General features: G+C 49.8%; 1 protein-coding gene across 2 annotated transcripts in view; it reads right to left on the bottom strand.

The window, feature by feature from the left end:
* Positions 1-12,143: 12,143 nt before the first annotated feature.
* Positions 12,144-25,326, bottom strand: part of KNOP1 (lysine rich nucleolar protein 1) — a 46,970-nt gene continuing 33,787 nt past the window's right edge. The window contains exons 5-6 of one of the 2 annotated variants that reach the window (XM_075319138.1): positions 21,511-21,564; positions 12,144-12,670 (exon numbers count right to left, since the gene is read on the bottom strand). In XM_075319138.1, coding sequence (XP_075175253.1) covers positions 12,359-12,670; positions 21,511-21,564 — 366 coding nt within the window. In that variant the 3' untranslated portion in view covers positions 12,144-12,358. The remainder of the gene's footprint in view (positions 12,671-21,510; positions 21,565-25,326) is intronic. The other variant, XM_075319139.1, reaches the window with a different exon arrangement.

Here is a 25,326-nt window from a genome sequence, read left to right as displayed (position 1 = left end):
GGACTACTTGGGATGCTTCAGGTAGTCCAGCATATTCATGAGCTCTGTATAACTGCTAGATCTACAGCAGAGGAAAGTTGATCAAAATGACAGAAAACAGCTCAGTAAGTGACACATGGCTGGAATCAGGGTCTCTGTCTCTACATTATGCTGCTCTCAGATGGGGGAGCAAAAACCTGGTGACAGAGTCCCTTTAATGACTTCAACGTATCTTCTCAATGACGTGTGCCTCATCAAAAATTCAATTCCATTCAGGCACTAAGAAAGAAACATTCACTTTCCTGAATTTGATTGGCTTGTTGAGATGCCAAAAAAATTGTTTTTTTTTTTTTCTCAAAGCGTTTTTACTCCCATATTCTGGTATAAAAGCTTTGATGAATGCTCCCATAGACTTGTAGGGGAAAGTTTACTTCTCTAATCACTGCCTCTGTTAAGATAAAAACCTCTCGTATTTTGTACTCCAGTCATAATGAAGAATGCGCTGGCATGTGATGTATGCACACAATGCGTTGATGCATTTTTGGTGCGGTTGTCACAAATCTAGTGTCTATCCTTATACCAGCAAAGTCTGAGAATTCTAGAGTGTTGTGCGCACGCTGCTTATTTTTTTTCCTCGCAGATTTGGTGCAGAAAATCTGCAGCATGTCAATTCTTTATGCATTTTTCCTGCGTTTTCCAGCCATTCCACTTCATTATGAAAAACACATGGCATAAATCGCATGCATTTTTTTTCTGGCAGAAGTTTCAGATTTGATGCAGAAAATTTCTGCATCAAATTCTCAGCGTGCAAACACAGCCTTAATGAGTTTGGTACATCTTAGCTGCCATGTACAAACAGTGTATGGAGTCAGAGACTGGAGTTTGGCATCTACAGGCCCTCTGTTTCACTGTACATAGCAGCCTACCGACTGAGTTAACAGTGAATCAGTCAGTGAGTTAGTTCTGCCAACAGGGTCTAAAACTCTTCTTATCTCCTCTATGCCCATTTATAACCACCTCAAAGTTCAGTTGAAATTTGATGTGGGTATTCTCAGGCTGGGGATACTCATGGTTATTGGGCGCCCCCCAGACTAAAAATATCAGCCACCAGCCGCCCAGAAATGCCACATTCATTAGATGCAAATCAAAAAAGATCCGACACGGCAGATAGCCAGATATCCCTCCGGGAAGGATCTAGCCGAGAAGTGGCTCTTTTTAGGAGAACACCATAATCACCATATTAAGTGGCCCTTTTAGTCAATATCCAGCTCTTGAGGAATTTAAAGATATGACAAGGGAATTACCAAGGCCAGGTATCCATCCATAGACAGCTGTTTCAGGGTATTGCCCCTCATCAGTGTGGAGTAGGATTCTGGCTAGGTGGGAGCAATGCCTAGAAGACCAACAAGACTAAACAATCACTGATCTCGAGGAGACCAGCCAGAGAAAACACTGTCGACAGCCAGCAAAGGCGCTCAACACAGTGAAATCCTAGGTGCATTGCCTCCTGAGAAGTAGCTGGCCAAAATCCTACTCCACACTGTTGAGGGGCAATACCCCAAAACAGCTGTCTGTGGATGGATACCTGGCCTTGGTAATTCCCTTGTCATATCTTTAAATTCATCAAGAGCTGGATATTGACTAAAAGGGCCATTTAATATGGTGGTTATGATGGTCTCCTTCCCGGAGGGATATCTGGCTATTTTCCGTATTGAGACTCCTAACAGAGGCTCCACGGACCATTTTTAATTTGCATACTTCCCAAGGGGCAATGCACCTAGGATTTCACGGTGTTGAGCGCCTTCACTGGCTGATCTCCTGGATATCAGTGATTGTTTTGTCTTACATTCATTAGATGCGATGGTACTTTACCCGGCTGTTCCTGATTTCCCTGGTGCGTTGGCAATCGGGGTAATGAGGGAGTTAATGGCAGCCCACAGCAGCCACTAAATCCTAGATTTAGTGAATGGCAGTATCTATGAGACACTAATCTGTAAGTGAAAATAAATAAAACAAACATCAAAAATTTGTTTATTTGAAATAAAAGGCAAAAAAGCACCCTCTTTCACCACTTTATTAACGCCAAAAAAACCCTGCAGTTCTGATGTAATCCATGCAAGGTCTCACGACGCTTCCACCACTGCTACATCTGAAGCTCACTGAGCGCCATAGAACATGACTGTTCGCTGTGAGCCGTGTGATCAGTGGTGACGTCATTCAAATTACCCGTGGCCACATCTGTAGTCCTCCACCTGTGACCACAAATCACCTGAGTGATGTCACCGCTGATCACACAGCTCACTTCAGTTGCTGCATGGAGCTCACAATGGGCAGTCATGTTCTATGGCACTTGCTGTGAGCTTCAGATGTAGTGTTTTTGCCACAGGTGCGTTTGTTGGGGGCCAAAAACGTGCATGTTTGTGGTTATCGCAAATATGCAACATGCGTACATAGCCATCCTCTTTTGCTTCCTTTCCAGCTCAGGAGCTGTGGTATCATCAGACCATGGTCAGCTCTGGAGACAGATTACAGGAAGGTGTGGCTGTGTCTCCTTACTCTCCTGTCTGTGACACTGTATACAATCTTATGCAACAGAAAAGAGAACGTGAGCAGAGATTGCTGATAATTTGAAAATATTTTAAACATTTAAAAAGTGCAAAAAGTAAGAAATTAAACAAAACCCCATCAGAGGATGGGGGATGGGAATAGTAAAATGTGATCAGGTGTAAACCAGCAGTAAAGATAGATTAGTATAATGCTAATCAACCTCAATGGCCTATCAAAACGTAGGTTAAAGGGTCCCAAATATATATAGCAGGTGGTAGTAAAAGATGCCCATTAATTAAGAAAGGGCTGAGAATATGCAAAGTTGCAAGTAAAGAGAGACCAGGAGCACATTCAAAAGCTATAAAAGGTAAACATCAGTTGAAAAGTAGTAGAAAAATACAAATATAATTTTAAGGGAACATTACCGCGGTCAGAATGTGGAAAAATGCCCGACGTACATTTCGCGGCCTTTGGTGTGGAGCCAGCCACTTCATCAAGGGGGAAAGTGAAGTGGCTGGCTTCACGCCAAAGGCCGCAAAACGTACGTCGGGCATTTTCCACCTTCTGACCGTGGTAATGTTCCCTTGAAATTATATTTGTATTTTATTACTCCTGCTTTAACTGTTTACCTTCTTACAGCTTTTGAATGTGCTCCTGGCCTCTTTAGCATTGTACTAATTACATTGTACTATTCCCATCCCCTTTAATGGTGTAATTTATTTCTTACTTTCTGCACTTTGCAAATGTTTAAAATAAATATTTTCTAATTATCAGCGATCTCTGCTCATGTTCTCTTTCTGTTGCATATGTTTAATATAAGCTGCCGTTGACCAATTGTGGGCTTCTCCCACTTTGGTGTTTTCTAGTCTGTTGATGGAATTTAAGTTTTTCATTTTTTTTTGTATACAATCTTAGTAGCGTTACAAGCTTCTGTTTAGAGCAGCCAGAGTGCATACTATGAACTGAAGCAAATGAAGCTCCAGCACCTATAGTGAAAAGCAGGGCTGCGGAGTCTGAGCTCATTTTGGTGGAGCCTGAATAAAATGCACAGACTCAGACTCCTAAAATATATAATAAATTGGGGACAGTAATGTAGTGGAATGCAGAATGTGCTGAATATTTTTTCATAGGAATTTGGGAAAGTTATGAAATGTCCTATAAATGGCTGTTCTATTCCTGATGTAAGGCTACATTCACACACAGTGTATTTGCTGCGTTTTTTGAGGATACATTTGTCAGCTGCAAAAGCAGATCAGCTTTTTAAAAACTGCATCACCTAAAAGGTTTTTGAGCTCATAAATAATGCTTTCAATAGCAAAAGCAAATTAGAAAAAGGCCACAAACTAACATGATCATTCTTTGTGAGGAGCCAAACAAAACGCTGTGTCTGAATGTCCTATCTTGTCACCCACTGCCTTTGCTGGATGCCCAGAGTCACTGCATTTCACTGAATTATTTTGCCATCAATGTTAGATATGTTTGTAACAAGAAAGAAATTGTTACCAAGACACTGGCAGTAAAAGACACTAAAGCTCATCACACCGGCCAGTTTCTCCAGGCCTTAGTGGAAACAGTTCTGCAAGATTACCAACTCAAAAAAAGAACAGGTTCTTGCTATTGTAAAGGACAATGCTTCAAACACAAGTACAATTACACTGATGAATGAGAGTAATGAACAACAGCTAGAAGAGGATTTAGTGTGTTAGAGATGGAAGGCCACAGTGCTGTTCATATAACTGAGGAACAAACAGATATTACAACAGAAGAACAGCAAAATGATACTTTAGGATTAGATGATCTTGTTGAAGCTGCTTCCAAACACGTTCATATTCATCACATGCGCTGTGTTGTGCACACGCTGCAGCTGGCAATAAGAGAGAGTCTGCAAGAGGGATCCCGGTTTCACACATCCGACTTTTTGCCAGTTTGGCGAATGCGGCGCACTCCAGTACAGTGTATACAGTACAGTGGCAGCGTGACAAACGCTTGTCACATGCTGTCATGTGACCCGGAAGTTGCGGCGCTGCCACAGTACTGTATCGTACTGTACTGGCGTGCGCCGCATCCGCCAAACTGGCGAAAAGCTGGATGTGTGAAACTGGGTGGACATGCTGGAAATCTAATTGGAAAAGTGAGGAAGTTGGTTATTGCCGCCAGAACCCCTAAAATTGATTCCATCTTGAAGAGACGTGCTGGGAAAGGGGCAATTGTTAATCAAGCCACTCGGTGAGGCACCACTTATTTAATGACTGAGCGATTGCTTGAACTAAAATAGTTTCTTATATATATGGTGAACCCTCAAGTAACATTAAATGAAGGTCAATGGACACAGGTGGCTCAATTGAAGGAATTGCTTAAATCACCCATTTACCGTGACTAAAAAATTACAAGCTGAGGATTTAACTCCTGGCATTTTCATAAGGGAGTGGAAGAACTTGCTATTTTGCCTGTCCCAAAGAGGTTTAATCGCAGATGGCATTTCTGCTTCAATGAAACTAAGCTGTTTATGTGGACCCAAGTCATCATATACTGCTTGATGATCAACAGCTTACTAAAGGAAAAGAAGCTTTGAGTGAGGTAGCATTTAGGATGAGCGGCTACAGGACTGCCAGGCGCAAGAGGACTTGGGGACTGACAGTGCAACTGCTGCCATATCTTCATCAGATGAGGAGTTTAACTTTGACAAGTATTTGGATGACATGGAGCAGGCAAAGCGTTTCCGCAAGGAAAAAGATGTCACTGTCTCCTATAGCAGCAGATTGAAAAATGTTACTGAAATCTGGTCCCTCGCTCTCAAAGAAATAAAAAAATTCAACAGTTCATCAAAACTGACCGTGCATGAGGCAATTCCTTTATATCCGGAAATTGTTAGAGATGTTGCCCATGTGGTTACGGCTTTGCCTCCAACCCAAGTTACTGTAGAGAGGTTGTTCTCCAGCCTTAATATTAGCTCAGATTTGAGGTCATCTGCGAAGGAGGATCTGATGGAGGAAAATCTATTTCTTACAACAAATTCATGGACTGCACAAAGGTTATTTAGTATGTTTTTGTTGAAAACTGTTGTTTGCCACTTACATAGTGTATTATATAGTGTTATATATATTTGTGTGTAAATATATATACTAACACTATATAATAAACTATGTAAGTGGCAAACAACAGTTTTCAACAAAAACATACTAAATAATATTTAGTATATTGCTTATATTTAAGTGAAAAATTTATTGTAGTACAATGTGAACATCAGATATTTAATCATTTGATACAATAATCAATATTTAGATAGAACATAAAAAGAGAATTTTGTTTACTTACCGTAAATTCTTTTTCTTGTAGTTCCGTATTGGGAGACCCAGACATTGGGTGTATAGCTTCTGCCTCCGGAGGACACACAAAGTACTACACTCAAAAGTGTAGCTCCTCCCTCTGAGCTTATACACCCCCTGGAGAACCAGATCTAGCCAGTTTAGTGCAAAAGCTGAAGGAGAATAGCCACCCACAAGTAAAAACAGAGCAAGAACCGGAACAACCGGAGCCTCTGTCTACGACAACAGCCGGTGATAACACGCGGAACAAGAAACTGGCAACAGGGAGGGTGCTGGGTCTCCCAATACGGAACTATAAGAAAAAGAATTTACGGTAAGTAAACAAAATTCTCTTTTTCTTTATCGTTCCTATGGGAGACCCAGACATTGGGACGTCTCAAAGCAGTCCATGGGTGGGAATAAACAGAAAAACTGAGAAGTAGGCGGAGCCTAACTTCACAAGTGGGCGACAGCCGCCTGAAGGATGCGTCTGCCCAAGCTCGCATCTGCCGAAGCATGAGCATGCACTTGGTAGTGCTTTGAAAAGGTATGCAGGCTAGCCCAAGTGGCAGCCTGACAGACTTGCTAAGCCGTAGCCTGGTGCCTGAAAGCCCAAGAGGCACCGACAGCTCTGGTCGAGTCTGCCTTGATCCCCGGCGGGGGAGGCACCTGAGAACACTGGTAGGCATCCAAAATGGTCGACCTAATCCAACGGGCTAAGGTCGGCTTAGAAGCAGAGAGGCCCTTACGCCGACCTGTGGTTAGCACAAAAAGAGAGGTGCACCGCCTAAGAGCAGAGGTGCGAGTTACATAGATCCGGAACGCCCGCACCAGATCCAGAGTATGCAACGCTTTTTCAAAGCGATGAACAGGAGCCGGACAAAAGGAAGGTAGGGTAATGTCCTGGTTAAGGTGGAAAGGAGAAACCACCTTAGGGAGAAAGTCCGGAGTCGGACGGAGAACCACCTTGTCTTGATGAAAAACCAAAAAAGGTGACTCCGAAGAGAGCGCAGCTAAATCAGAGACTCTCCTGAGGGAAGTTATGGCCACTAGAAAGACCACTTTCTGTGAAAGACGAAACAAAGAAACCTCCCTAAGAGGCTCAAAGGGGGGTTTCTGCAAAACCGTGAGAACCAAATTGAGGTCCCAGGGATCCAAGGGCCGCCGGTAAGGCGGAATGATGTGAGACGCGCCCTGCATGAAGGTGCGGACCTGAGCCAGCCGGGCGATACGCCGCTGGAACAGAACTGACAAAGCTGAGACTTGTCCCTTGAGAGAGTTGAGGGACAGTCCTAGCTGCAGACCGGACTGTAGAAAAGACAGAAGGGTCGGCAAGGAAAAAGGCCAAGGAGAATGGCCGGAAGAGCGACACCAGGACAGGAAAATCTTCCAAGTCCTGTGATAGATCTTGGCAGAGGAAGACTTACGGGCCCGAGTCATAGTGGAGATGACTTCAGGAGGGATACCAGAAGCCGTCAAGATCCAGGACTCAAGAGCCACGCCGTCAATCTGAGAACCGCAGAATTCTGGCGGAAAAACGGACCTTGTGAGAGAAGGTCTGGACGGTCCGTAAGATGCCACGGCACCTCTACGGACAGATGGAGCAGGTCTGGGTACCAAGCTCGCCTGGGCCAGTCCGGAGCAATGAGGATGACTCGAAGGCCCTCCATTCTGATCTTGCGCAGGACTCTGGGCAAGAGAGCTAGAGGGGGAAACACGTAGGACAGACAAAACTGGGACCAGTCTTGAACCAGAGCATCCGCTGCAAAGGCCTGAGGATCGTGGGAGCGAGCCACGTAAACCGGAACCTTGTTGTTGTGACGGGATGCCATTAGGTGCACTTCCGGAGTTCCCCACTTGCGGCAGATTGACTGAAACACTGCCGGATGCAGGGACCACTCGCCACTGTCCACGGTTTGACGGCTGAGATAATCTGCTTCCCAGTTTTCCACGCCTGGGATGTGGACTGCAGATATGGTGGACTTGGAGTCCTCCGTCTATTGAAGGATGCGTTGAACCTCCAACATTGCCAGGCGGCTGCGTGTCCCGCCTTGGTGATTGATGTAGGCAACCGCTGTCGCGTTGTCTGACTGGACTCTGATGTGCTTGCCCGCCAACAGGTGATGAAAGGCTAGGAGAGCTAGAAACACAGCTCTGGATTCCAGCACATTGATCGAGAGGCCTGACTCGGACGGAGTCCAAGTGCCCTGCGCTCGGTGGTGGAGACATACCGCTCCCCAGCCGGATAGACTGGCATCCGTGGTGAGGATCACCCAGGACGGGGCCAGGAAGGAGCGCCCCTGAGACAGAGAGAGGGGCCGAAGCCACCACTGAAGAGAGCTCCTGGTCTGTGGCGACAGAGCCACTAGCCTGTGCAAGGAGGAAGGCCGCTTGTCCCAACAGCGGAGCATGTCCAGCTGCAGAGAACGCAGATGGAACTGGGCAAAGGGAACAGCCTCCATTGACGCCACCATCTGACCCAGCACCTGCATCAGGTGCCTGATGGAATAACGGTGGGGCCTCAGCAGAGAGCGCACCGCCAGTTGGAGGGACTGCTGTTTGACTAAGGGCAGCTTCACAAGTGCCGGCAGAGTCTCGAACTGCATCCCTAGGTACGTGAGCCTCTGGGTCAGAGTCAGAGTGGATTTGGGCAGATTGACAAGCCACCCGAATTGGGCTAGAGTGGCGAGAGTGAGCGAGACACTCCGCTGACAGTCTGCGCTGGATGAAGCCTTGACTAGAAGGTCGTCCAGGTAAGGAATCACTGCCAACCCCTGGAGGTGCAGAACCGCAACCACTGCTGCCATGACCTTGGTGAATACCCGAGGGGCCGTGGCTAACCCGAAGGGGAGAGCCACGAATTGGAAATGTTCCTCTCCGATTGCAAAACGTAGCCAACGCTGGTGTGAAACTGCAATTGGCACATGCAGATAGGCATCTCTGATGTCGATGGATGCCAGGAAATCCCCTTGGGTCATTGATGCAAAGACTGACCGCAGTGACTCCATGCGAAAATGACGCACCTGAACATGCTTGTTGAGAAGCTTGAGATCCAGGATGGGCCGGAAGGAACCGTCCTTTTTGGGGACTAGGAAGAGATTTGAGTAGAAACCTCTGAACCGTTCCCGGGCGGGAACCGGTACAATTACTCCGTTGGCCTGGAAGGATGCCACGGCCTGAGAGAAGGCGGCGGCCTTGGAGCAGGGGGGAGTTGACAGAAAAAATCTGTTTGGCGGGCTGGAAGAGAATTCTATCCTGTAGCCGTGGGAGATGATATCCCGCACCCACTGATCGGAGACGTGTTGAAACCACACGTCGCCAAAGTGGGAGAGCCTGCCACCGACTAAGGACGTTGCTGGCGTTGTTAAGATAGTCAAGAGGAGGCTGCCTTAGTGGCAGCAGCTCCTGCGGACTTTTGTGGACGCGCTTTTGTGCGCCAGCTGGATTTTTGGTCCTTGGCTGAGTTAGTGGACGAGGCCGAGGGCTTAGAGGACGACCAGTTGGAGGAACGAAAGGAACGAAACCTCGACTGATTCCTGCCCTGGACAGGTTTCCTGGGTTTGGTTTGTGGCATGGAAGTACTCTTCCCGCCAGTAGCCTCCTTAATAATTTCATCCAGTTGTTCACCGAACAGCCTGGACCCAGCAAAAGGGAGTCCAGCAAGGAACTTCTTCGAGGAAGCATCTGCCTTCCACTCTCGAAGCCACAGGATCCTGCGGATAGCGAGGGAATTAGCCGAAGCCACCGCAGTGCGGTGAGAAGCCTCCAGCATGGCAGACATGGCATAGGATGAAAAAGCTGAAGCTTGGGAAGTTAAAGCAACCATTTCGGGCATAGATTCCCTGGCGAGGGAATGCATCTCCTCTAGAGAAGCAGAGATGGCTTTGAGAGCCCACACTGCTGCAAACGTTGGGGAGAACGAGGCCCCTGCCGCCTCATATACAGATTTGGCCAGAAGGTCGACCTGGCGGTCAGTGGAATCCTTAAGTGAGGTGCCGTCAGCCACCGAAACAACGGTCCGGGCTGATAGTCTAGACACCGGAGGGTCTACCTTTGGTGAATGAGCCCACTCCTTGACCACCTCAGGTGGAAATGGAAACCGGTCATCAGAATTACGCTTTGGGAAGCGTTTGTCAGGACAGGCCCTAGGCTTGGACACAGCGGCCTGAAAACTGGAGTGGTTAAAGAACACACTCTTTGTCCTCTTAGGCGAGGTAAACTGGTGCTTTTCTGCCAGAGAGGGTTGCTCCTCTGATACTGGCGGATTGAGATCCAGTACAGAATTAATGGACGCAATCAAATCACTAACATCTGAGTCACTTTCGGACAGATCAATGGGGCACATGGAGTTAGCCTCCGAGCCCCCTGTAAAGGCATCCTCCTCGTCCCGCGAGTCAGCGTCTGAAACAGAGCCGCGGGACGAGGAAGGAGAGGGAGCCCTGCGTCTCCTTTTAGTAGGACGGGGTCTGGGACCAGATGATGAATCCTCTGTGAGCTCCGCTGAGAGAGCCCTAGCAGCAGAGGCACCCTGTGAAGGGGGCTGATGCATGTTCAGCAAAGTCTTGGACAGCTGTCCCATGGAGTCGGCAAAAGACTGGGAGATAGACCTAGATAAGGCTTCTACCCAAGCCGGGGGTTCAGCCACAGGAGCTGGAGCAGCCGGAGAGACCACTGGGGGTGCGATTCCAGGCTGAGGCATCGTCAGGTTAGAGCAGGCATCACAATGTGGATAGGTGCTCGGTTCAGACAGTAGGAGCTTACATGCAGTGCATACTGAATACAGCTTTGGAGCCTTGCTCCTCGTGTGAGACATGCTGCTGAAGTGGGGGCTCTGCCAGAATGACCCCCAGAGAGTATATACAGAAGGTCCACAACCGGAGGTTGTGGCTTACCAGACCGCTGGAGCGGTTTGTGTGCCCTCCAGATCCCAAAGCCCGGACCCCCAAGCACCTCAGCAGGGATGCTGCAGCCAGCGCTGATCGCAGGGAAGAACGCTGAGAAAATGGCGCCGGAGCGAAGAGAGGGGGCGGGACTCACTCTGAGAGCGGGATCTGGAGGGCCATAGAGACCTACAGGGGAGGAGACATGTACTCAGTGAGGAGTGTCCCTCCCCTGTGCAGAACGGCCGCTGGGCGGAGCCGCACTGTCCCTCTGCATGAATGACATGCGAGGGCAGTGAAACTGAAAGTAGGCCTCCGGCGAAGCCGGGGCCTAAATTTGAGCGGAGCGGCCGGCGCGCAGGCACCATCGGCGCGGTTCTCAGGCGACAGCCAGAGAACCCGCCGGAAATGTCACAAAAATCACTCAGCACACTCTCCCCCAACAATAAAGTACAAGGGACCCCCATATATAAACGTCTCAGGTACTTAGCTTGCTGAGACGCAGGGTTCCAAGTCCCTGGGGGCGAGTGCTCCGGTCCAGCAGGATCCTGAAGGGCTGCGGATGGAGACCGGTCTCCTGCCAAGCATGGAGAACCGTGCTGGATCCCACTTCAAGCCAGAGTCCGGAGGGATGGTGAAGGAGCACGGCATGTAAGGCTCCAGCCTTGGAATCAACCTTAACAGCACCGCCGACACAGTGGGGTGAGAAGGGACATGCCGGGAGTCCAGGCTTGTACCCGCTTTTCTTCAAACTCTTTTCAGAAATGAAAAATCAGATGAGAATGCATGTGTGGATGTATGCCTCCTGAACACAAAGCGATAAACTGGCTAGATCTGGTTCTCCAGGGGGTGTATAAGCTCAGAGGGAGGAGCTACACTTTTAAGTGTAGTACTTTGCGTGTCCTCCAGCTATACACCCAATGTCTGGGTCTCCCATAGGAACGATAAAGAAAGTATACTTATTGGAATACAACTTTAAAACAAAAAAATAATACATTGTAAATATGTAATGAATGAATGAATGAATATATATATATATATATATATATATATACACATACATAATATATGTAATCTACTGTATATTACATAGTGTATTCCATAATTACAATTTATTACAGTTTGTGTTCTAAAGTTGTATTCCAGTAAATATATTTTATGTTCTATCCAAATATCTTGATTATTTCTATCATAAAAATTATTAAATGTCTGATGGTCACATACACATGTTCATGTACTACAATAAATTTTTCACTTAACTATAAGCAATATATGTAGGAGTCGGAGTCGTGGAGTCGGAGTCGGTGCAAGGGAAATTGAGTAGTCGGAGTCTGAGTCGAAGGTTTGGCTTACCGACTCCACAGCCCGGTGGAAAGTACAGATAAAAAGAAAAAACACCCAATGAATAAAGAGTGGATGGCAAATTACACTATTATAACTGTTATTTTATTTATGGAGTTACATATATAAAGATTTACACGTAATAAAACATTTATAAATTATAGCTGTGAACAAGGACACAGCATCTGTTTTTTTGGAAGCACCTGGATTCTGCATGTCAAATGACCAGTGATGAGATCACCAGACGCTTCTAGCCATCATCTTTTCAATGTCCACATGTAGTCTGGGATATGAAAGAAGGAGAAGTCAATTCTCAAATTTCACCGATCTGGACGCAGTTTTGTCTATATAGAAGACCTTATTCTGGGCCGGTTGGAAGCCTAAGCCAATGCCTCTGTTCTCTTTCCAGGAAAGAGCCTTGTCGAACTCTGCTTGCAGGCTCCTCTCAAGAACCTGTTCTCCTTGCTTCCCCAAGGCCATGTTGGTTTTTACTTGATTCGAGGTTGAAGTCAAGCTTCCTTGGTTTTCCTTCTTGAATCCACCTAAAAGTCGCAAGAATTTGGTTTGCTGTTCGGGGTTTTGGAACGTAGCAGTGTCCCACTGCCCGAATTTAGTTCCCTATATAAAAGGAGAACATATTTCATCGTCAGCTACAGGATTATCATTATGAAGACAAGAAACATACAGTAATCAGCATAAATGAGTACACCCCTTTTATAAAGTAAGATTTTAATGTAGAAGGTCTGCAAACTATGTATATGAACAGAATGGCTAAAAGAACTAGGAATGATTAGTATGAAAAAGAGAAGGCTGAGAGGAGACTTAATAGCGGTCTACAAATATCTGAAAGGTAATCACAGTGCAGAGGGAACCACCCTATTCTCATTAACATAAGGAAGTACAAGGAGCAATGGGATGAAACTAAAAGGAAGGAGATTCAGATTAGACATTAGGAAAAACTTTCTGACAGTGAGGTGGTGAGCTCTCCATCAATGGAAATCTTCAAGCAGAAGCTGGATAAACATAGAGCTGGGATGATTTAGGAAAACCTGCACTAGCAGGGGGTTGGCCCCGATGGCTCTTGAGGGCCCTTCCAACTCTACCATTCTATGATGTAATCAGTATCTAAGTCAACACAAGAACAATTTCCAAAATTTTGACAAGACTGAGTGTCATAGAACATTATTTTTACCCTGTAACACGAAAGTAAAGTTAATACTATAACTGTCATTACAACATATTCAGTTTTGCGCAAATTAGTTGATACAAAAATGAGTACACCCCACATCAAAAACTGCTACATCCAGTATTTGGTATGACCTCCATGATTTTTAAGAACAGCATCAAGTCTTCTAGACATGGAACAAACAACGTGGTGACATTGCAACATTATCTTTTTCCATTATTCAAAACCGACCTCTTTTAGAGCCTGGATGCTGGATGGAGAATGATGACAAATTGTCTCTTCAGAATCCCCCATAGGTGTTTACTTGAGTGCAGATTAGAAGACACTCTGCCACTGAATAACTTTCACCATGTTCTTCTTTAGAAATGCAACAGTGGCTTTAGATTTGCGCTTTGGATCACTATCATGTTGGAAAAGGTCACGTCTATCAAGGGCACGGATTGATGGTGGCATCTTCTCTTTCACTATAGAGCAGTACATCTGTGAATTAATGGTAACAATGAAATGTAGCTCCTGACATCAGTAGCTCTCATGCAGTCGCACATAAGGACTTAGAAAAAAATAATTTAAAAAATTGTATGGCGCCTACAGTGAAACATGGTGGTGGCAGTGTCCTCATGTGCGGCGGCATGAGAGCTGCTGCTGCTGTCGGGAGCTACATTTCATTGATGGTTTCATAAGTTCACAGATGGACTGTTCTATGATGAAAGAGAATATGCTGATATCACTCCGCGCACTTTTCCAACAGGACAATGATTCAAAACACACACATCTGTTGCATTTCTAAAGAACAGGGTGAAAGTGATTCAGTGGCTAAGTGTCTCCTAATCTGAGCTCAACCCAACACCTATGGTGAATTCTGAAGAGACAAGTTGTCATCACTCTCCATCCAGGCTCTAAAAGACCTCGTTCTTGAAGTATAGAAAAAGATAGTTGTTGCAATATGTCGCCACCTGTTCATGCCGTACCTAGAGGCCATAAAAATATTAGATATACACCCCACATCAAAAACTACTATAACATTAACCTTATTTTCATTTTATGGGCCGTCAGACACCTTTGGTTGTGGCATATATTTCTTGAGAAAATAATTGCCATGTGCAAATTTAACATGCCCAACCCTTTTTGGGACGCGCCCCCCCCCCTTCCCATACACACATCAGATGGTTGCCCAGACCTTAAGGCTCTGTGCGCACTGGGAAATGAAATTTCCTTGCGTAAATTCCGCATGCTCTCAAAGATTACCGCACCCGCGGTAAAAAACCGCGGGAAACCGCACCCGAAAACCGCATGCGGTTTGCTGCGGTTTTACCGCGGTATTGTTCGCGGTATTGCCGCGTGCGGGTTGGGATGTGCTTTATTGCATTCAATGCAATAAAGCACATTGAAGAAAAAAAAAAAAATACATTTAATTCTGATAGTAGATAGACAGAAGAATAGATAGAGGGATAGATAGATAGACAGACAGATAGAGGGATAGATAGAGGGATAGATAGATAGACAGACAGATAGATAGAGGGATAGATAGAGGACAGATCGCTGCATTTCCCACGGTCGGCAGTGAGTTCACATTACCGGCCGTGGGAAATGACCGGTAATTACCTCTGCTGTCTGCTGCTTTCATTCAGCGCTGTGTCTGTGACAGTCGCGGCTGGATGGAAGCAGTGCAGGACCCTGTGGATTATGCCGGAGCTGTGGATTATGCCGGAGCTGTGTGGATTATGCCGGAGCTTTGTTTGGGGGGGGTTAATAAAATGGTGAACGAGGCTTGTTGGTTTTATTTAAAATAAAGGATTTTTCGGTGTCTGTGTTTTTTTCACTTTACTTACGGGTTGATCATGTCAGCTGTCACATAGACGCTGCCATGATCAAGCCTGGGGTTAATGGCGGTGGTCCCCCATCACCATTAACCCCTTGTATTACCTTGCCACCACTGCTACACTGTGGCAAGAAGAGCCGAGGACACTCCGGTAGTGCCGCATATTGCATGCGACAGTGCTGGGGCAGCTGCGGCTGATATTCTCGGCTGCGGGAGGGGGAGTGAGGCGGGGGACATTACCCCTGCCCCTCTCCCTCCCCAGCCTGAGAATACCGGGCCGCCGCTGTGTGTTTACCTCAGCTGGAAGGTAAATATGCAGCGGAGCCCACGTTCTTTTTTTTCTATATTTCCGTTTTCTTTCTATGTGTGTTCTATGTGTCTGTGTCTATGTGTTCTATGTCTGTGATGTGTTTGTTTACTCTCTGCTCCGCTTCCTCTTCCTGTAATGACATCACTTCCCTGCAAAACCGCAAGCAAGTGATGTACATTACCGGAGGTAAACCGCGAAATACCGCAGGGAATAACGCAGGAAAACGCAGTGAACTGCACAGAATTTGCTGCCTGCGTTATTCCCTGCGGGATTTCATGATTAACATTGAGTCAATGGAGTGAAATCCCGCAGCGACGTGCGGAAAAGAAGTGACATGCACTTGATTCCCGCAGCAAAACATGCAGCTGTCAAATTCCGCCCAGTGCGCACAGGATTTTTTTTCTCCATAGGATTTGCTGGTGATTCACTGCAGAGATGTTATGAACATTTTCTGCAGCGAAACATGCAGCAAATCCGCGAAAAATCCGCGGCAAAATCCGGTAAGTGCGCACATAGCCTAAGGCAGTAGGTTCAGGAGACATTCATCTAATGTGTTTTAATTTTTATTTCATAAATAAATAGTTCCTATCAAAATAAGCAACTGTGTAATATTTATCAGAGAAATCTGCTTCTTTCTCCTCCTGGACTGATCATTAATTCTCAATTCCTGAGTAAAATCTGTAGACTGAGATGCGAGATGATAGTTGGTGCTTTTAAAAGTCTATGGAGAGTGAGGGAGGAACTAGAGAAGTGAGAGAAGGGCTGGTGAAGTGAGGCGCCAGTGACGAGAGAGCGGCGCCAGTGACGAGAGAGCGGCGCCAGTGACGAGAGAGCGGCGCCAGTGACGAGAGAGCGGCGCCAGTGACGAGAGAGAGGCGCCAGTGACGCGAGAGAGGCGCCAGTGACGCCAGAGAGGCGCCAGTGACGCGAGAGAGGCGCCAGTGACGCGAGAGAGGCGCCAGTGACGCGAGAGAGGCGCCAGTGACGTCAGAGAGGCGCCAGTGACGTCAGAGAGGCGCCAGTGACGTCAGAGAGGCGCCAGTGACGTCAGAGAGGCGCCAGTGACGTCAGAGAGGTACTAGAGAAGTTAGGGAGGAGCTAGAGGCAGTCAGGAATTCTGCTCCACGTTCCATAGAACTCTAAGCACCAACTGCCATGTATCTCAGAAATAGGACAGTTTTACTCACTGAAGGCAGGTTACACCAGTATTTTTAGAATGAATGAGCAATCCAGGAGGGGAAAAAAAAAAGTTTCTCATTTTTACGTATACTATTGACTTATGAAAAATAAAATTATGGTTACTCTTCAATGTCCTCTATGCCCATTATCAGTTTTGTGGCTTTTCTTTGTTCTGCTTTCCACTTCGCGTATCCATCCTAATAACTGATGCCCAGAAGTGAACTGCTCCTTCCAGATGAGGTCGCACATGTCCGTGTCTCGAGGGCTCACGCCTCTTTTAGCACTCATTGTTATTATATAAGCAGACGATGCATAGGAAGGATGGGAGTAGCCAGTAACCGCTCACTGCATGGATGTATGGCACACAGCCATTCTTACCGGATTAGGAGACCCAACGCACCAGGTCACCATAATATTATATATATATATATATATATATATATATATATATATATATATATATATATATATAATTTATTTATGGTGGCGGACGAATAAATCCATCCATGACGGTACTAAATTAATAAAGCTTAAACAATCCTCATCGAAACCTGTACATTGATGAGCAGTCTTTGTTGGAGCCTCAGTACCTATTCACCCATAGATTCCTAACACCATTCTCCAGTATTAGAGCCTTTTATCTTCTCCATATTTTGGGCGCCTTTCTTGGCCATTTTCTGGTCTAGTATTGCACAAGTCTCAGCTGCTATACCTGACAAAGCCTGTGCACAAGAGTGGTGCTATTTCTCAAAAAAAAAAAAAAAAAGACTTCCTTTCTAATTCCAGACAACTTATTTGGGACTGTCCCAATTTAATAGGTTATCACCTATCCACTGGAGAGGTAATAACTCGTTGATTGCTCAGATTCTCCCCTTTGGGACCCCCAGCAATTAACAGAATGAGACTGTGAAGTGCCCCTCTAAAATGGAGCAATGGCCGTGCATGTAACCAACCCCCATTCATTTGTCTATAAGACTAGTAGAATACAGCACTCCGCTATCTCCGTCAGTCTCATAGACAATGAATGGAGCAGTGATCATCACTACGTTCACTTTCGAGATTGGTAAAGCTCTTAGAGGTGGGTAAATTACAATCAAATCATCACATAACCTGTATACAGGTGAAAAATTACTAATCTGGAACAGTCCCTTTTTTTAGGGCTAGCACACACGGCGAGTAATACAGAGCGAGTGGAATGTGATAAAAAAAAAAAAGACCAATATTACTCTATGGGGCCGCTCCCATGAGCGATTTTTTTTTTCTCAGCCCTAATCGTACCGAGAAAACAGTCATAGCATGCTGCGGGTGGAATGCGATCCTGTTTCACTCGCACCCATTCAAGTCTATGGGGGCAAGAGAACCATCGCACTGCACTCACATTACAGCAGAGTGCAGTGGGATTCTCGCAGCGACCGGCAATGGAGGAGATGGAGAGATAAATCCCTCCCTCTCCTCCGCAGCTGTGGTCTGATCACAGGGTCGAACCACAGTCGCATGACACTTGCATCACAGTCGCTCCTGCTGTGCTGCGACCGTGAGCCGAGTGTCATGCGACAACTCACAGTAATCCCCATGTGGCCAAGGAAAAGTGTGACCATTATTAAGACCGGTTTCATACATCTGTGTTTTGTGGTCCATACTCGGAAGATGATGCACGGAGTGGCCGCAGGTTTCAACAGTCAAAACATACGAAACGGCTGATTTTGGGTCAAGGAACATGTGACTAGTCCTGTATAGCGCTCAAAGTATGGACCCTAAAACACAGGGCTAATCCTGTTCTACTTCATTCTGGTCACCTCTATCTACTTACACAGGAGTGATCCTCACCAGTCCCGACTAGTGATAGGCGATCCCCACCGATGGTCGGGATCGGGAGCCTCGCCCGATCGTTTTGTAAAGATTGAGATCTCGATCGAGATAACACGATCTTGTGTCCGATCTCGAGCTTTACAATTATGGGATGGGGCAGGGGGGGGGGAGCTGTAAAATAAAGACTATCATAGCCATGACATTTAGAGACTAGATCTTTATTATAAAAAAAAAAAAAAAATCGTGATCCGACGTAATCCACAGGGACAGCAATGTCAACTCTGTTTGTACAGAGTGAAGAAGTACAGTCTATACACAGTGAGAAACGGAGAGTATTGTCAGCCCTGCTACATCGCTCTGTACAGAGCAAGAAGCAGCCTGACAGTGAAGGTATGACTTGTGCAGTCTCGCATTAGCATCACCCTGCACGGCTTGACAAGCTCCGGACATGCATGGAAATATAAGCAGCGGACCTGCTCCTGTGGGAAGATTGTATGCCGTGATGCGACACTCGCACAGTGACAGTCAAAGTTTAGTTAAAAGGACCTTCGATGACGTCATAGTCATGTGACCAGTCTGTAAGCCCATGTCTGTACAACATTCACACCAGACGGTCACATGTCTATGACTCAAGTGAAGGTCCTGTAAGTCATTGCTGGTTACTGGCGGCACAGCAATGATCGGACGTGGAAGCAGCAGCCGGGAGATAGCGGGTCTGCAGGACGCATTACGGGACCTGTAAGTATGATCATAATGTTTTTTTTAATAATGTGTTGTTTGTTTTGTTTTTTTACAGCCCCTGGACCCGATCTGTAACACGAGTTTCTCAGGAAAGCTTGAGATCAGGATCGTGTACACGGTCACTATGTGATCAGTACGATCCCCGATCTTTACAGGTCGGGATCACCCATCACTAGTCCCGACACCTCTGTATACCCAGACAGATCTGACATCAGTGGCCAAACCTAGTGCCAGAAATGGAGACGGCGAGTCAAACCGATGACAGCCCATCATATGCTCAACATGATTTTTTGGCACAGGCAAGAGAATCACTGTCAACATGGACACACAGTTCAATCGCTGAGTCTACGAGCGTATACCTCCTACAGAGGCCGTCATGCAGTCCACTCCATCGTGCCAACTTTGCATTTTGCCGTGTCTGCTATTGTTGGCTGGTGAAGCTGACTTCAGCGTGAAACTTTTCTGGCTTTTCCAAAAAGGGTGTTATTAACCCATTGTGGCCCCGCCGGTGCACATAATTACAACATTTCAGGGTTTGTCTTTTCAAGATAAGTGCAGGCAATTATTCTTCTAGCAAACACATTGCCAGTAACCGCTCCCCAAAGCCTAAATAATTAGCCTGCCGAACTCCACGGCTAATAATCAGCCTCCAATCATTTACAAATTGCTACGATTCTTCAGTAACGCCGTAACACTCAGGGAGCTAAAATGAAATATGCAATGATAACACGAGAGTAGTGAAAGATCAATTGCCGCCTTCATTTGCATTAGAATGACTTTTCTTTCTTATATTGCCCGAGAACAGGATTAGAGGATAACATCTCCATCAGACAAAGGCCTCAAATGAGGACGGCATAGGATGGGTCGCCATGTTCTGGACGGGAGTGGATATTACTAAGGGAATTGCTGATGGGTAGAGTTGAGCGGACGAGCGAGAGAGAGAGAAAAAAAAAATAAAAAAATTCCGGATCGTGCACCCGGAATCCCGCGTCCGGGTCGGATTCGGATCTGCCGCTCAAACCGTGCGGATCCGGATTTTGCCGATCTGGGTCCGCTCAACACTACTGATGGGAGCTCTTACACTAGTTATATACACTTTCGGGCCTTGTTAGTTAGCAGAAGTGACTGATCAGTGAGGTCTAGGTTGTTCCATAGACCATAATAAACAGTTATGTTCACCGACTCTCCCAGATTCAACTATCAGAAGTGTGACAAGACACCAATCCTGATGACTAAGTTGAACCACCGCACACTAGACAAGTGTCAGATATCTTACACATAAGTCATAACTGCTTTGTTGAAAAGGTACTTGATTCCACAGAATGAGGGCCACAACTCTCCATGGATTGTGTTTGATACTGGTGTGCAGTTTAATCTAGATTATAGCGGGTTCTCTTCCTTTAAAATCTTATTTACAGAGGTTCTCCAAGAATAAACCAACATGACCATAGTAATGGAATTCAGCAGCAGCCAGTCCAATGAGTTTGTCTAAAGAAACACTGCTCCAAAGACCTGTGTCTCAACTGACAGCGCAGCCGTATCGTAAGCACACATTACTCTGTGTCCTGAGGATAAGGGCTGTAACATCAGAAAAAAAATAGATTTTATTAACTGAGCGAGAACAGAGGGCTTTTTGTGCTCATATTTCTTCTCATGTCACAGCCCTTCTCCTCACCTCACGGTGGTACATGTTTATGATACAGCGCCTTCTGTCAGTTGAGACACAGGTCTCGGGAACAGTGTTTCTTCTAACTGCAGCCCTTTGTCACGCGACTAGAAAGGACTGCTTTATGAAATGACGGGCCTATTTTAGTACATTTTTAGAAGATCAATTTAAATGTACATATTTGGGAATAAAAATAATTTTTACAATTGGGTTGCATTAAACATTTTGCAGCATTTACTTTCTATAGCCTCTGTGTGGTATTGTGGCCGCAGATTGAGTTAACTTAGCATTTGTCAAATAGCCTGCTATGACATTCTTTGGGGGGGAACTTGTAGCTCCTAGTTTTTTGTGGGGTTTTTTTCCGAGCCACTCTCTGCTGAATTATGGCCATAGACCACATAAACTGTGAATGTGCAATGAAAGAAAATGCCAAACAGGGATACTTTATTAATGAAAGCCAATTGCAAAAATTATTTTTAGCCTCAAATAAAGGCATTTGAGTAAAGAAATAAAAAAAAAAAACATCCCCAAGGATGGACAACACTTTTAGAGAAGATGTACTGTAATACCATGCCGAACCTGTGGAACCATACAATCTGTACATCCCCCCCCTACAGTAAAGAGGCAATTCTCTATGACCGTGCGTGTGTATTGTTTCCTTCATCCCCCTACAATATATCCTGATATATACTATTTAACCACTACTTTATCTCATTGGTATCTTAATTCTACATGTTCTGTATACAACCTCAGTTTTTCCAGATTCTCGATCAATATCCTCCTGTAGGGCTTTTCGCTTTTTCTAAAAAAAAAATTAAATGGAGGGTGTCAGTCTAAATTTACACTTCAAACTAACCACATAATGTTTGTAGGCAATAATAAAAATTGTACTTTGTTTTCAATCAGTTCCTCTGTAGCCCCCCTCCCGCTATTATTGTTATTTGTAAATGAGGGTGCACAGTGTACACTTCGGCTATGTGCCCACGGGAGCTCATACCTGCGGATGTATCCGCAGCTACGGCCGCAGGTTTACCGCAGCTGCCCGCCGGCATCCGCAGCTATTTTTAGCTGCAGTAGTACAACGGAATAGCTGCGGTAAACCTGCGGACATTCATGCGATTTACCTGCGGACGTCCCGGCCTCTATCTCCATAGTGGAGGGCCGGGAATACCACAGGTAAATCCGCAGGAATAATTGACATGCAGTTATGTGCGGCTGCGGGGACATCCGCAGCATATTCCGCATCCACAAATTCCGCAGCGTGGACACTGACACTCCCCATAGGATAACATGGGGAGTGTGTCTGTACTTGCTGAAACCTGCAGATTTATGTGGAAAATCCAGAAAATCCACAGGTTTTCCGCGGCAAAATCTGCAGAAGCAAGCTCCCGTGGGCACATAGCCTTAGTGTGGCTAAAAGTCTCGGTGCCCTGTCCACACTCTCATTTAACATGCCGCTGCCACCGCCTTCTATATTGATTGATAGCACTGATATTTTCTCAATCAACGATAACTACTTGCGCATTGTTGCCCGCGCAGGAAAGAGGGCGCGCAGGAGAGAGGGCGCGCGCGGCGCAGGAGAGAGGGCGCGCGCGCGCAGGAGAGAGGGCGCGCGCGCGCAGGAGAGAGGGCGCGCGCGCGCGCGCAGGAGAGAGGAGAAAGGGCGCGCCGCGCGCGCGCGAGAGGAGAAAGGGCGCGCGCGCGCTGCGCGAGAGGAGAAAGGGCGCGCGCGCCGCGCGCGAGAGGAGAAAGGGCGCGGCGCGGCGCGCGCGAGAGGAGAAAGGGCGCGCGCGCGCGCGCGAGAGGAGAAAGGGCGCGCGCGCAGCGCGCGCGAGAGGAGAAAGGGCGCGCGCGCGCTGCGCGCGAGAGGAGAAAGGGCGCGCGCGCGCTGTGCGCGCGAGAGGAGAAAGGGCGCGCGCGCGCGCGCGAGAGGAGAAAGGGCGCGCGCGCTTGCGGCGCGCGAGAGGAGAAAGGGGCGCGCGCGCGCGCAGGAGAGGAGGGCGCGCGCGCGCAGGAGAGAGGGCGCGCGCTGCGCAGGAGAGAGGGCGCGCGCGCGCAGGAGAGAGGGCGCGCGCGCGCAGGAGAGAGGGCTGCGCGCGCGCAGGAGAGAGGGCGCAGCGCGCGCAGGAGAGAGGGCTGCGCGCGCGCGCGCAGGAGAGAGGGCGCGCGCGCGCGCTGCGCAGGAGAGAGGGCCGCGCGCGCGCAGGAGAGAGGGGCGCAGCGCGCGCAGGAGAGAGGGCGCGCGCGCGCAGAGAGGGCGCGCGCGCGCAGGAGGAGAGGGGCGCGCGCGCGCAGGAGAGAGGGCGCGCGCGCGCAGGAGAGAGGGCGCGCGCGCGCAGGAGAGAGGGCGCGCGCCGCGCAGGAGAGAGGGCGCGCGCAGCGCGCAGGAGAGAGGGGCGCGCGGCAGGAGAGAGGGCGCGCGCAGGAGAGAGGGCGCGCGCAGGAGAGAGGGCGCGCGCAGCGCGCAGGAGAGAGGGCGCGCGCGCGCAGGAGAGAGGGCCAGCGCGCGCGCAGGAGAGAGGGCGCGCTGCGCGCAGGAGAGAGGGCGCGCGCGCGCGCAGAGAGAGGGCGCGCGCGCGCAGGAGAGAGGGCGCGCGCGCGCAGGAGAGAGGGCGCGCGCGCGCAGGAGAGAGGGCGCGCGCGCGCAGGAGAGAGGGCGCTGCGCTGCGCAGGAGAGGAGGGCGCGCGCGCGCAGGAGAGAGGGCGCGCGCGCGCAGGAGAGAGGGGCAGCGCGCGCGCGCAGGAGAGAGGGCGCGCGCGCGCAGGAGAGAGGGCGCGCGCGCGCAGGAGAGAGGGCGCAGCGCGCGCAGGAGAGAGGGCGCGCGCAGGAGAGAGGGCGCGCGCAGGAGAGAGGGCGCGCGCGGCAGGAGAGAGGGCGCGCGCAGGAGAGAGGGCGCGCGCAGGAGAGAGGGGCTGCGCGCAGGAGAGAGGGCGCGCGCAGGAGAGAGGGGCGCGCGCAGGAGAGAGGGCGCTGCGCGCAGGAGAGAGGGCGCGCGCAGGAGAGGAGGGCGCGCGCAGGAGAGAGGGCGCGCGCAAGGAGAGAGGGCGCGCGCAGGAGAGAGGGCGCGCGCAGGAGAGAGGGCGCGCGCAGGAGAGAGGCGCGCTGCCGCAGGAGAGGGCGCGCGCGCAGGAGAGAGGGCGCGCGCGCAGGAGAGGAGGGCGCGCGCAGGAGAGAGGGCGCGCGCAGGAGAGAGGGCGCGCGCAGGAGAGAGGGCGCGCGCAGGAGAGAGGGCGCGCGCAGGAGAGAGGGCGCGCGCAGGAGAGAGGGCGCGCGCAGGAGAGAGGGCGCGCGCAGGAGAGAGGGCAGCGCGCAGGAGAGAGGGCAGCGCGCAGGAGAGAAGGGCGCCGCGCAGGAGAGAGGGCGCGCGCAGGGAGAGAGGGCAGCGCGCAGGAGAGAGGGCGCGCGCGCAGGAGAGAGGGCGCGCGCGCAGGAGAGAGGGCGCGCGCGCAGGAGAGAGGGCCGCGCGCAGGAGAGAGGGCGCGCGCGCAGGAGAGAGGGCGCGCGCGCAGGAGAGAGGGCCGCGCGCGCAGCAGAGAGGGCGCGCGCGCAGGAGAGAGGGCGCGCGCGCGCAGGAGAGAGAGCGCGCGCAGGAGAGAGGGCGGCGCGCAGGAGAGAGGGCACGCGGCAGGAGAGAGGGCAGCGCGCAGGAGAGAGGGCGCGCGCAGGAGAGAGGGCGCGCGCAGGAGAGAGGGCGCGCGCAGGAGAGAGGGCGCGCCAGGAGAGAGGGCGCGCGCAGGAGAGAGGGCGGCGCGCATGCGCCGCAGGAGAGAGGGCGCGCGCGCGCGCAGGAGAGAGGGCGCGCGCGCGCGCAGGAGAGAGGGCGCACGCGCGCGCAGGAGAGGAGAGCGCCGCAGGAGAGAGGAGCGCGCGCAGGAGAGAGGGAGCGCGCAGGAGAGAGGGAGCGCGCGCAGGAGAGAGGAGCGCGCGCAGGAGAGAGGAGCGCGCGCGCCAGGAGAGAGGAGCGCGCGCAGGAGAGAGGAGCGCGCGCAGGAGAGAGGGCGCGCGCAGGAGAGAGAGGCGCGCGCAGGAGAGAGAGCGCGCGCGCGCAGGAGAGAGGCGCAGCGCGCGCGCAGAGAGAGGCGCGCGCAGAGAGAGGGCGCGCAGCGCGCGCAGGAGAGAGGAGCGCGCGCGCAGGAGAGAGGGCGCGCGCGGCGCAGGAGAGAGGGCGCGCGCGCGCAGAGAGGAGAGGGCGCGCGCGCAGGAGAGAGGGGCGGCGCGCAGGAGAGGGCGCGCATGCGCGCGCGCGAGGAGAGAGGGCGCGCGCAGGAGAGAGGGCGCGCGCAGGAGAGAGGGGCGCTGCGCGAGGAGAGAGAGGGCGCGCGCGCAGCGCGCAGGAGAGAGGGGCGCGGCGCGCAGGGAGAGAGGGCGCGCACGCGCGCGCAGGAGAGAGAGCGCGCGCAGGAGAGAGAGCGCGCGCAGGAGAGAGGGCGCGCGCAGGAGAGGGCGCGCGCGCAGGAGAGGGCGGGCGCTGCGCTAAGCCGCGCAGAGGGAGAGGGCGCGCGCGCGCAAGGAGAGGCGCGCGCGCAGCGCGCAGGAGAGGGCGCGCGCGCAGGAGAGAGGGGC

Source organism: Anomaloglossus baeobatrachus, chromosome 7, assembly GCF_048569485.1.
Source record: "Anomaloglossus baeobatrachus isolate aAnoBae1 chromosome 7, aAnoBae1.hap1, whole genome shotgun sequence".
Lineage (NCBI taxonomy): Eukaryota > Metazoa > Chordata > Amphibia > Anura > Aromobatidae > Anomaloglossus > Anomaloglossus baeobatrachus.
This window is presented reverse-complemented; position numbering and strand designations above follow the sequence as displayed.